This window comes from Glycine soja, chromosome 9, assembly GCF_004193775.1.
Source record: "Glycine soja cultivar W05 chromosome 9, ASM419377v2, whole genome shotgun sequence".
Taxonomy (NCBI): Eukaryota; Viridiplantae; Streptophyta; class Magnoliopsida; order Fabales; family Fabaceae; genus Glycine; species Glycine soja.
Genome location: NC_041010.1, coordinates 41400491 through 41414098, shown reverse-complemented (window position 1 = coordinate 41414098; position 13608 = coordinate 41400491). Strand labels below are relative to the sequence as shown.

The window sequence follows — 13608 nt, the reverse complement described above, 5'->3', positions numbered from 1 at the left end:
CATACACAGAGAGGCAGTGACACAGTCACAGACACACACTGAAACACCCAGTTAATTAGTTACCAATCCTAGATCACCGCGAGGAGCAGCCAATCCCAAAACAACTATGGCAGGATAGCACACACAGAGATAAAGCGAAAGAACACACACAGACCTGTGAGCTGCTAAGCATGAATGGAGAGTGTGAATATCCAGTATCTTACAAACATTGAATCTTAGTTGGCATTACAGATAATTTGTAAGTTTCATCATCTTGTGTCCCATATCTTTAAGCATTCTCTTCTGATACTCAGACTTCGGACACCTGAAGAGGTGTCGGCAGCAAAAATAGTCAAGATCCTGTTTTCTTATTCTGATAATCTTATTGCATTTTCCTGTATTCCATTTATATATCTTAGTTACCAATCCTCGATCACTGTGAGGAACAGCCAACCCCAGAAAAACTATAGCACACACAGAGAGTCAGACAGAGACAGAGAGAGAGAGAACGCACACACACAGAGACCTGTCAGATGTTAAGCATGAATAGAGGTGAATATCCAGTATCTTACTACATTGGATTTTAATTGGTATTATGGATAATTTATGAGTTTCATCATATTGCGCCAATTCTTTAAGCATTCTCCTCTGTTATTCAGACTTCAGACAGCTAAAGAGGTGTGGGCGGCAAAAATAGTCAACATCCTGTTTTCCTTATTCCGATAATTTTACTGAATATTCTTTAACAACTTTTTCATTTAGCAAAGAAAAAAAAAATCAATAGCAATTCAAAATAATTAAGAAACCTCAGATGAGGATATACAAAACCATCAATCAGGTACAGTTATATCGCTGAATAAGAAAATCATAAACAATCAATGAAATACAAAAAACGAGAATAAAATTAACAAAATGAAGAATTAAGGCATCATTAAAAGGCAAAACCACAAAGCAAAAGACTTTCCGGCAAGAAGTTGAACCTCAAAATACAACTTTCCTAAAGCTTCAGGGTATCTGAGAAGTACCTATCTCCAAAAGCAATGGTCTAAGGAATATACATGTTAAGAGGTTAAACTAGCCACAAAACAACCTTCCAATTTCACCACTGTCTCCACTGCATCCTAAATAGAATGTGCAACTCATGCCTACCCTGTACCCACCAATTGGCTAATGGGTCCATTGATCAGAGGTTACCCAAAAAACACCAATCAATGACAATGTATCAGAACGAGACACACATTATTCAACACAAAATTTTCACACTTGAACAGAACTACCTTTCTCTTCCACAGGTGAAACTTGAAGACCACCCTCATCCCCATCACATCATCCGCCTCACATCTTTGTTACCCATCATCATACCATCAAAACCAGCATTCTCAGAACAGTCCTCGCCCCATTGCTGTTTCTTACACAACACATCACAGAAAAAGTCTGTCAAAACAGTCTCATAACCGGGCATTTTTGCGTACCCGGGGAAGTAATTGATATCAACAATAAGGTAACGATTCCCGCATCGAGAATCCCTAATAACATCAAAATTAAACAGGTTCAGCTTCATGGCACGCCTCAACCCCCGAGCTATCTGAGTAATGAAGCTCAGGGGAGGCATTTCGGTGTCATCCAAATGCATCATCTTATAATACCTATCGTCAATTCTCTCATCTGTGGCCAAATTCGACACCTGCGAAAACCTCCGCAAATCCTCCGAAACCCTCACCAGCTCGTCTTCTCGGACGTCCGGCAGTGACTTCCGCTTCACGCACCTCACGCGCTCGCCGACGACGTAGACCTTGAAGATCACCCCGCCGTGGTTCACGAACTCCTGCACCACCACCGGCGGCTTCAGCGAATTCAACCCGTCGTGGTTGAAAACCAGTGCCATCTTGTGCGACTTCGCGCTGCCGTCGGCAACCAAGGGCTTCGCGATCACCGGAAAATTCAGCGCCTCCCAGTTCCGCCGGTCTAAGAGCGTCTCTTTGTCGTATATCACAATCTGCTTCGGAATCCCGAACGTCTCGCTCCCGTCGTCGATGTTCAGCTCCGACACCACCTGCAGCATCGAAATCCGATTGTGGAGCCTCTCGATCGATTCCGGCGAGTCGAGAACCACGGCATTAGGGTACTTAACAGTGAACTCCGTTAATTGACGCTTCCAATCGTCGCCGTAGAGCTTGTGGAGGACGCAATCGAAGGGACCTTGATCCGTTAGGTTCCGGTTCGGGTCGACTCGAACCAGGTCTATCCCTCGAGATCTCGCGAGATTCACGAGCGAGTCTCGGATGAAGCTGTTTTGTTTCTTCGGCAACAGTGCGTACCCTATTCGGAACCGTTTTTCCTCCGCCATTGGTTTATTTTTCTTATCTTCTAAATGCCGAACGCGTCACGAACGAATCGCATTTGCGAGGGAGAGAGAGAAAAAAAAAAGAGAGAGAGAGAGAGAGAGTTGCGATGTTTTGGGGTTTTGTTCGGATTCGACGTCGTTTTGGTGAAACAGAAATATGCAGAGATGGGAACGAAGAATGGAGAATGGCGGAAAGAGGGAAAGTGGAAAGGATAAGTACGGAGTGGGATATATATAGCTTAGACTAGGGTTAGAGCGGGAGGGGGTGATAAAATGACCGGGTGAGTTTGAAAGAAGAGGATCGGGTACATAAAAGTGGGAAACAAAAGAAACGTGATTTTAGGAAGGATATATAAATGTAATAAATGTTAACTTCAGATAAACAAGTATAATTTATTCTATCTTATATCCTTACTAGTTTAGTGCATGTGCGATTAAATTTGTAGGAAATTTTTTTATCATATAAAATTATGATGACAAATTGAATATTTTTTATATTATTGAAAAAATCTAAAATTAATTTAAATATCTTTAATATAAAACTTATTTATTAATAATAAGTAATAGAAGATAATCGAATGTAATTATTTTTATACAATTATAAATTTAAATTTAAATTCAAAGCAATTGGTACAACTGTACCAATAAAAGACTAAATTGTTTAAAAAAGGTTTATATAAACAAATGAAAATACATAATGAAACTTCAAACTCTAGATTAAATTAAAGAATTGTATTGTGAAATGTCACTTTTAAATTGTAAATCATAATTTAATATATGTAATATGCCATAGTTGATAAGTTGTATTTTCCTTTGCTAATATATTTATTAATTAAATTATATTTTTATCAGCTTTTAATTAAGGATCCGTTTGTTTAAATTATTTGTTAAAAAACATTTTTTACATAAAATAAACAATTTTGTATTTTTAGTCTGTTTGTTTAAATTTTTTTCTTAAAAAATAGTTTTATGCTTTTTTAAAGAAGAATTAAAAAAAACATTTTTTTCATAAACACGACCTAAATTACTAAACTTTACAATAACTAACAATTAATTTTATATTTGTAATCTTCCATAATTAATAAATTATATTACCTTCTATCAATATCTTTTAATTAATTGTGTGTCATCTCTTGATTAAATTACTAAAATATTATTAATCTTACTTTATCAATATTATTTTGTCATCGTATATTTTAAAACATCAATGAGCAACCGAGGACGCCACCCCGGGATTTCCAGAGCATGGTTGAAACCAATAAAGTCGTTTTAAATTATTAAACTGACTCAAAAAAAAATTAAAAACCAATTAAACAGAATAAAAAAACAACTTAATCATGATTCCTAATACTAAATTTAAACTAAACTTGATCTACAAAATCTCATTATCTTAACTTCAATCACGACTCAATTTGAATAATAATAATAATAATAATAATAATAATAATAATAATAGGCTATTTTGTATAAGTTAAACTTTTTTAATTATATCAAATTATGAGTTTAAAACATCAACCATGCATGATGCATGAAAAATGGACTATGGAATGATTTGTACTCCATTATCATTATGGGCTTCACAACCGGAAATCTTGAACCCGATCACTTTGCTAGCAAAATAATATTGAGCCGGGGTTCATTTTCCCTCCCCTTGAGATATTTTGATCCCAAAAATTTTAAGATCCTTTGAACCCCTTAAACAAACAGTTGTTGGACTTGAAATATTTAGTCATCTCCAAAATTCATAGACTTAAGAAAGGCAATTGTTTTCTGCACTTCCAGACTTACTTCCTGCACATTAATCATGAATATAATTTTATTCTGGATTAGTCATTTCAGAATGTAAAACATTCTAGATTACATTTTGGAAAAGTTAACCCATAATGTAAAATTATATTTTTGGATTAAATTTTTCACAAGGTTAAAAAGGTACAAGAAGCAAATTGGAGGTACAGAAAACAATTACCCTTAAGAAATCCACTAAATCCCATCCCAGCCCAAAGAATACACCGTGCCCAAAATGTCAGCCCACAAATGAATGACAAGCCAACCAAGTGATTAAAATAAAGGTTTAATTATAATTTTTACTCTCAAATTAGAAGAATTTAAATTGTAAATTTGTTTAACGCATGTAAAATTAAAAGTTATATCAAAATTACGTATGTTTTAAAATATAGAAATTAAAATTATGGAGAGAGAAAATAAAGAAACTAAAATTATAAATAAAAAATTAAAATAGGATCAAAATTATAATTTAACTGATCATTTGAAAATATATTTTTAAATTTTAGTCTTTTGTATGCATGATTATTTTAAGATGATGATACATGATGTGAAAGGTAATAATTATATGTTATAATATTATTAAATGGTTAAAAGACTATTTTAAAAAATTTAAAATTTATAAAAATCAAAATTGATATTTTTAAAAAAAGAAAAAAACTAATATTCTTCGCGACTAAAAACATAGAGTTTAATTGTTATATTTTGTCAAAAGGAAAAATTTTATACCACCTATCAATTACAATATATAATGTTATATTTTTTAAGATAATTGAAAACAAGACTCGGAGTTTTTAAAAACGTAACATAATACAATTGATTGATGCTTTAAAAAAAATTATATTATTCCTTGAAACTAATTAAATAAAAAAAAACATACTATATCATTTTCTGACAAGTATATCGTGATTGATGGAATAAAGTTTGTAAATTATTATAAATTTTTTATATTATTTTTTATTTTTATTAATAAAAAAATATTACATCATTTTCTTTCTTCTTTTGCAAAGAGACCATCATAGTACAATCGATGTTGCCATCGTGCTTCATTTTAACCGCTAAACCAGACAAGAATTGATGTGATGGAGAGCAGGTTATTTACATGTTTTAATTATTATCATTGCAGTGGACCCCAATCATGATAATTGGAGCCAAAATTTACTTTTTCCATATGAAAGTACACACCTTAATTAAAAAAATACCGACCTTATAATAGGATTTAATTTTCATGTACCATAGGATAAAAAGAATTTACGGCATCACATAACTTATTTGTTGTGATATATCCTTTAAAAAGCTCGATATTTCATTAAGTTACTAATAGAAAAAGTAATTAAATAAAAAAAATTATAGAAAAAAGAGACATCAAGATAATTTTTAAGTATTTTATTTTTATCAAATCTTTCATAATGTAAAATCATTATTAAGTTATCAACTAATTAATTTGACGGCTAAATATATATAAAGAACTAAATTATTTTTTATAATACTTAAAATAATAAAAAGAAATGATGTCTTTCAAAAATAAAAAATAAAAAGAAATTGCATTTCAAATCATAAAACGCCATTGTTATATTGGAGAAATTAATAAAAAGTTAACCTAAAGAATTATTATGAGCTAGTCGAAGGTCTAAGGTATTTTAGGATTCGATTCAAGTCGTGTGGTGGAGAATGGAGATTAATAGTAATGCATCTTGAAATATAATTGTGATAGAAATCTCAAAACTTTCACCAAATTCAACTTCAAATAATCGGAGGTTCAATGCAAGTTTGAATCTAAAAAAATGTACAGATATTTTGAGACAAATAATTATTTTATGTAGTGATAATATATAAATAATTTTTACTTAATTTATACAATTTTTATAGATTATAATAATTATGTAAAAGTTGTCCGTGGGTCCGCTAAGGCGCCATTGTAGTGGATGAGAAGGACTTATATCCTCTGAATATCTTGAGCCAAAGACTGGCTTGGAGCGAAATCAATGAGAATGAGCATCTTGAATAATAAATAAAATCCGTCGATATATTTCTTCATTTATCTTATCATAGTATTTTAATTTGATAAAATTTCTATTTTTTTTTTTAAAAAAACTTCGAGTATGCTTTTATATATGTAGTACTATTTTCTTTTAGGATAATGATGTAAATGTTTTACTTTTCTGTGATAAGTGCTTAATTTATTAGCATGCATTAATGTAAAATTATTATTCATTAATTCGTTTCTTTTTTTTAATGCTTATTAATGTTGGACCTAACATTTCCACGGTTTTATTAATCTGTTAGGTGAATGATCCAAAAGATAAATAACATATTTCTCACTCAATTCCAACATAATAATCATCTAGGTTATTTCAAAATGATATAATAACTATTTTGTGATAATTTTTCTATATGATAATTTTAATGGGAAGGAGAGAGTAATATATAAGAGATATAAGTGAAAAATAATTAATATTACATTAAATAATAAAAATAAAAATTATATTAAAATAATTTTTTATCACACAATAATTATAATGAAATAGAATAAGTACTATTTAATAAAGAGAATATACCTCAATTGAAATATATTTATACTGTAATTTTTTATATTATTTTCTAGCCACAAATTATTATATAGTTAAAAATGATTAAAATTTGTAATGATCATTTTAAAACTTATATAAAGCAATTTTTTAATTAATTGAAAATATAAAATCTTTATACTGACATTGCATCAAAATTAAACCCATGAAATAAATAACTATATTTTCTAAAATAAGTTATATAATTTCAAAAACCAATGAATTATACTATAGAGTCTATAAATAGTAATATGAACAATATGTTCCTTGTTAACATTTCCCAACATGATAATAATATTCAACGAGAGAGAAAGAAATATAAAATAACTAAAAATGTCATTATTTACATAATGTTTTGTTGTATTTTATTAATAAATACCATACATGGAATATTCTAAATCTCAAAAGTGAATATGCATTGGAACATAAAACTTCAACCACAATAAATAAAACAAAAGAAAGAGTGCTACGAAAAAAAAATTTAAAAACAAAAATAAGAAAACATTTGAGCAAAGAGATAAAAAAAAATTTATATAACCAAAAGTTAAGTAAATTAAGTGGGAGGGTTCACTAGGCTTCCAGGTTCAATCAGCACTACAGACAAAATTCTTACATATAGAATAAAAATCAAATTCATGTTTTTGTAAAATATGAATTTTTTTTCTCACCAATTTAATTAATATTGGTTGGTGCAAAAAGAAATGATAAAGGGGGGGCTTCTGCCTTATGGGGAGGGGGGTGCACTCAAAAACGACAAACATAATAGAGAGAGGTGAGCTGTTGCGTTGGACTTGGTTGGACCCTCTTCAATAATTAACTTCCCATACGATACGAAGCCTTTTATTTATTTATTTTCTTTTTCATGTTCACACCCCCCACGTGCTTATTATTGCGTGGCACTTTCACCTCACAAATTTAATCGACACATAACATAAACAATAAATAAAACGCGGCCATGTGGGGTTAACTACTTGGGCCGTTTTATGGGACCCACCATGGCCACGCCATTCACCTGCACAATATTATTAGTGTTTTCTTTCCTTTTTTATTTTTTCTTTTCTCAAACTTACAAGTTACACATATCTCCATTAATCAATTCAATGTTATAGCTTTTGATCCCAAAGATACGTCGCTTAAAGAATTACCCTATTTGTTAGTATTCTTTTAAAGTAATGAAACACCTTTTTTTAAGCTTCACCCTTATCCGAAACCTTTCTTAAATAAACTAAAAATTATGTAAGAATTCGTTAAGCTTTTTTAAGAAAATATTTATACAAATAAATAAATTTTACATTAAATAAGGTTATTTTCTTAATTTTTATTTATTTACAAAAAATATTTAAAATAAATAATTACATTTAATATGTGTTTATTCTTATGTTTGCACACATTTTAAGATAATTGATCCTGACTGAAAAAAAGGTTAAATTAACAATATTTCAAATAGAAATTTAAACGTGACCTTTAATGTTTTGAAAACGTAAAAACCTATTAATATATTTACTATATAAAGAAAGTAAAAGATGATTACCAAAAAAAAAAAGTAAAAAATTAATAAAGGAAGGTTAAAATTCAAAATTATTCTTTTATATTATTATTTATATTTTTTTTATTGATTTTTATGATAATTATTTTAAAACTCATATTATATAAAATGATTTATCTTTAATAATACTTTATTGTTTTGAAAAGAAAAAGCAAGAAAGAAAATACTGAATTCTGTGTGTCTATTTTGTTTAAAAAAATCTGTTTTTATTTTTGAAATATGTTTATGTAATTTAGGAATAAAAAAAAGATGAGTCAGTTGATTGGTTCCTTTCATACATATACTATACTCCTCCAAGCACCAATATTCTTTGTCTCTGTAAAAACTCTTGTCTTTCTCTCTCTCCCGAAGATAAGGCAGAGAAGAGAAGGAGAGAGGCTTGTACCTGGAGAGAAAAGAGGAGACAATAATACATGGGGAAGCAGGGTCTAAACACGGTGGAGCAACAATCTGTGGCACCGACAGCATCCAAGTTTCCGTTGAGCTTTTGGGAAGCCACGGTGGCTTCAACGGTGGCGCTGGTTTTTGCGGTGGGTCTTCTCGGCGTGTACCTCACCATGCCCGATTCCGATTACAGCTTCCTTAAACTCCCTCGTACCCTCGAAGACCTTCAACTCCTACGGTAATGTTCCAACCAACATTCCCCCCCTTTTTTTTGTTATACTATTTCACGTGAATTTGAAAAGAAAAAAAAAAAGCAACCTTGGCATCGTTATCGCTTGTTGGGGTGATACCCATCAACTTTTCACGATGATTGATTCGTTGCAAATGTGATTGATGTTTAAATGAATGCTCAAATTGTCAATTTGGGGGTTCATTCCGTTGAAAAGATCTTACTTTTAACCGGGATTTCTGTCAAATCACGGTGATTGCACAAAATCGTGATTTTGGGAATGTGGTGCATAAGGGTTCTGTGTAAATAGGATTTGGAAATTTAAATTTTGGTCTTCCTTTTCTCTCTTCTAAGTTTTATCGCTTGAAAAAGCAGATCTGAAAAGGGTATTTGGGTTTCAGGGGATCCAGGAGCTTGGAATGAGTATGACAATATTAGGTTTGTTATTATTCATAGGTGCTATTCTGTTAGTAATAATTAATTGAGGATTGGGCTTTGAGTCAACAAGCTGGCCTCTTTACTTGCAAGTTGCAGGTGTTTATTGGTTGATGGTTCACGTGCTACACTGATAGGGTTCCATTAATGACAGCTACTGTAGTTTACAGTTAGTCCTAGGTTCTAACTTGTTTTCATTTTTTTCTTTTTTTGAAAACTTGTTTTCATCTTTAATAAATAAAAAAATACAGTAGTTTCAAGTTTCAACCCCAACTAACTCTTTGTGCGGCTGTGGCTGAGATCAACCGATATTTATTTTTAGGGTTCCATCGTGTTTGACTTGCGAGTATGAGCCTTGGTACAAAGGTAAGGTTTTTTTTTTTTTTTAATTTTGTATCACCGTAATTAGGATTTCAGAATCCCAGTCATACGCCAAAGTATATCCACAAGTTTCGGTCCTCAACTCCATCATATGGGAGCCTTGTGAACTGTGTCACCCTTTTGTTGTGTTTGACTTGCTTCAAATTGGATAATAGTACACACTACACAAGGCATGTGTTTTTGCATCAAATCAATGCTACTCATCATAGAATTCCCACAACTCACATGCACTGATGTTTAAATACCACCACTTGGGGTGGTTAAATGGAGAAGAAAAGAGACTATATGACGCAGCTTTTTAAATTTCTACCAGATTTTACAAACCTATTGATGCAATCCTCCCTAGGAAGGGACCAATCACTAGAACCATGAGCAAGAGGCTCCAAGAAGATTGGGCTAGAGCTGCTGAAGAAGGCCCTAGGGTTCTCATGAACCTTAGGGTAGATTTCTGAGCCCATGGGCCAAGGTTGGGTCCAATTATCTTTGTACATATTAGACTAGGATGTCATTATATTTGGTCCTTGTATATAGGGCTCCATATTGTAGGTAGGGTACCCTAGAAATATAGGATTTTTCAGCCCTTGTATTTTTGGGCACCTAGACTAGTTTTTGTATTAGGGGTAGTTTTGTAATTTCACATGCACTAAGTGGATATTTGATGTGTGTGATTGGAAATAAATTTAATTGAATTGGTAGAAGCCCAATCCAATTAAATTTTAGAGGGGGAGGTGAGCATTTGCTTACTACACCCCATTGCCACATCATATAGTCACACTTTGTGCATGTCCTTCATGCTTTTCATGCCTCATGACACCTAAGCACACTTAGTGGAGAATCTTGTAATTGATCTTGGATTAGTGGGCTGAACCATAACTAAAATTCACTAATCATAATTAGTGAAATTTTGGCTCCAAAGTTTGGCTCCACAAATTCAATTTCAAATTCAAGTGAAATTTGAATTTCCCTCCAATTTTGTGTGACACTTAGGCTATAAATAGAGGTCATGTGTGTGTATTTTTTTCAACTTTGATCATTTGAATATTAACTTCAGATTTCAGAGCTCCTTTTGAGCACAAAATTTCGTGCTCTTCTCTCTCTCTCCCTTCATTCATCTCCTTCTTCCTCCAAGCTCTTATCCATGGCCTCCTATGGTGGTGAGCTTCTTCTAGACTCATCTTCTCCTTGAAGTGGCGTCTCCTCTCTCTCTTCCTTCTCCATTCCGCTGCCATTTATCTTCCAAGAAACAAAGGAATCCATTGATGAAGAAGATCCTAGGCCTACAAGCTCCAATGGAGCTTGCATCACCTATAGTATATGTTTTCTCAATCATTTGATCTACAGTGGGATCAGGCATTAAATGATGGAATCTACTATGTTTTTGAGACAGTCTATTGACTTTGCTTTCCATTTCAATATGTGGATACAATTTCTCCTCTCTTTTTCAAATGTATGGGGTCATCACCTATGTAGAAATGGGAATGTAGTGGATCCGGGAAGTTGACAAATGACAAATATAAAATTGTGCAATGCTTTATCTATCTTTCATTTATTTTTGTAGAGATAACCTTGAGAGCTATACAAGTGACTACACTGCACAAGTCTTGGTGGGGTACTGCGTGGTTTATATTTTCATGCAGACTTTCATGATTCCAGGGACTGTGTTCATGTCATTGCTTGCTGGAGCACTCTTTGGAGTCTTTAAAGGTGTGGCTCTGGTTGTGTTCACTGCCACAGCAGGAGCTTCTTCATGCTATTTCCTGTCTAAACTTATTGGACGACCTATTCTCTCCTCTCTGTGGCCTGAAAAGTTGAAATTCTTCCAAACCCAGGTTTGTTTTTGTTTTAACTTCCCATCACATTGGATTTGAATTTGATTTAATCTAAGAAGCATGGAATTCAATTTTCTACTTTTATTATCCTCCAGGTGGCTAAAAGAAGAAAGGGTTTGTTGAACTACATGCTTTTTCTAAGACTGACTCCGACCCTACCCAACACATTTATTAATTTTGCTTCACCAATTGTGGATGTGCCTTATCATATTTTCTTCTTGGCAACTGTTATTGGACTAATACCTGCTGCTTATGTCACTGTCAAGGTACGTAGCTATCAAAATAATAATTTTTATTTAGAAATGTTATTTATATTTTATAATAAAAAGAGAGAGAGGAAAGAGAAAAGTGAGATGTAATTAATGATGTGATAGAGAAAAAAAATGTTATTGTACAGATTACACATGTTGGGTAATTCCCTCTGCCCTTCCCTTTTGAAAAGGGTCCTGTTATCCTAATGAATCATATAAATTTTGATTATGAGTTTTTGTCTTTTTAATTATTAAACTAGTATATCTTAAAAAGAATATTTCAATTGTCACCATGATTGTACTTGAGTTTCTCGTTTTCTCGTTCAGGCTGGGTTGGCTCTTGGAGAGTTACAATCTGTGGGTGATCTTTATGATTTCAACTCAATTGCTACATTGTTCCTCATTGGTGTAGTTTCAGTCACACCCACACTAATAAGCAAGAACGAATCATAGAATTTCAGAAGCCAAGAACCTTTGTGAATGAAGCCCATATTCTCCTGACAGCTCAGTATTTGTACAGATCTCCAAAACAAAAAAAGGAAGAAGAAAAAAAGAATTGCATTGTGATTCTCTGCTAATAGATTTATTGCAAAATGCTGCAGTAGTTCAAGACAAGCATATGATTGGTCGGATCTGTGCCAGTGGCAAGAAACGACGTTTGGCTGAATTAGTTATGTACATTGTTCATGAGTTGATTTGTGTAAAACATTTACTTATTGAATGATGGTAGTTGCTTTGCCATGTTTTTTACATGCACAAAAGATGTTTTCCCTGATCTCTCCTATCATTGGGTAACTTTGGTTACACGAGTTACTCTTCCACTTTCAGTATTTCGTTTTACAAAATTAGGTAGTTTTTAGAACTAAAGACCAGCTCTTAGTTGGAGTACCATTGGAGTTGGGGTGGGTTATTTGGCTGTCATGTGAAATGATTCTCATACAAGGGCATCCATCTCTCATGAAGCAATTCAATTAAAATCATGGGAGTTGCTACACTATATTTTATTATATTTCATTTTTTGGTGTGATGTTATATCATCTTTCTAATTTCAAGCAATTTAATTAATTTTTTTTCTTCAAGTAAGGGACTACTCATGAAAGTTTTTAAAATGGTCTCCATAATATATTTCATTTATTTATTTTTATTATTCATCTTAATTTTAATTTAATATATTAATTTTTTATTCATAATTTAATATATTAATTGAGATTATATTGATTAGAATCTATAAAAAAAATACAAAGAAGTGAAATTGGAAGAATTGTGAAAAAATGTTATAAAAACTAATTATTTATATCTTGAAATTTAACCGTTAAAATGTATTGTTTATAACATTATTTTCACTGTATATGTAACTTTAATTTTTAATGTTAAAATTGTTGCATTTTGAGAGAAAGATGACAACGGTCAATTAGATAAGTGAGAGAGATGGCAACGTTAATTTGTACTATATTGGAGATGACAACTATGTGAGAAAAATGCCAAATGGTATTTATAGCATCATCAACAAAATTAGGTATGCTCTCGTGATTTTTCCTATCTTTTAGGTTGCACATCAGTTAACTTTCATTTTCAATGTAAAAAATCTGGCCGAGTGTTTCATTTTACACTGTTACACGCTTCATGTAAAAGGGTCACCGGTGTGAAAACTGAAATGGGTCCTAGGCATGTATCAAGAAAAGCAAAGGGTTTATAGATACTTAAAAAGTCCCTTGTGTAGCTGAATCGATTAAGCTCTAAAATATAGTGATTTTTGTTCATGCGTGAATTAATCCTTCACAATAGGCTATCCCTTTCATATTTCTTCATCTCTCCTTCCTTTCGTAAAGTTTATCACCTCTTCTAGAAAAGGCAATTCCCCAATGCCTTCATTTATTCTTC

At 32.2% G+C, this 13608-nt stretch overlaps 1 protein-coding gene and 1 pseudogene across 2 annotated transcripts; one reads left to right on the top strand and one right to left on the bottom strand.

Annotated features, from left to right (window-relative positions):
• Window positions 1–773: 773 nt before the first annotated feature.
• LOC114368958 lies at window positions 774–2595 on the bottom strand (annotated as a pseudogene). Its single transcript, XR_003657456.1, has one exon. The product of XR_003657456.1 is annotated as an inositol-tetrakisphosphate 1-kinase 1-like (transcript).
• Window positions 2596–8522: 5927 nt separating this feature from the next.
• On the top strand, window positions 8523–12522 carry LOC114368957 (uncharacterized membrane protein At4g09580-like). The gene is made up of 4 exons (XM_028326259.1): window positions 8523–8840; window positions 11206–11476; window positions 11572–11742; window positions 12055–12522. Exons 1-4 carry the CDS (start codon window positions 8632–8634, stop codon window positions 12178–12180), a joined length of 777 nt encoding a protein of 258 aa, XP_028182060.1. The 5' UTR covers window positions 8523–8631; the 3' UTR covers window positions 12181–12522.
• Window positions 12523–13608: the final 1086 nt, after the last annotated feature.

What these genes read in the sequence shown, in the direction of transcription:
- LOC114368957 (XM_028326259.1), top strand. Translation starts at nt 8,632, where the DNA reads ATGGGGAAGCAGGGTCTAAACACGGTGGAGCAACAATCTGTGGCACCG. An exon ending in TGAAATTCTTCCAAACCCAG is followed by an intron (nt 11,477 to 11,571) that starts GTTTGTTTTTGT and finishes ATTATCCTCCAG; the next exon opens with GTGGCTAAAAGAAGAAAGGG. An exon ending in CTGCTTATGTCACTGTCAAG is followed by an intron (nt 11,743 to 12,054) that starts GTACGTAGCTAT and finishes TTTCTCGTTCAG; the next exon opens with GCTGGGTTGGCTCTTGGAGA.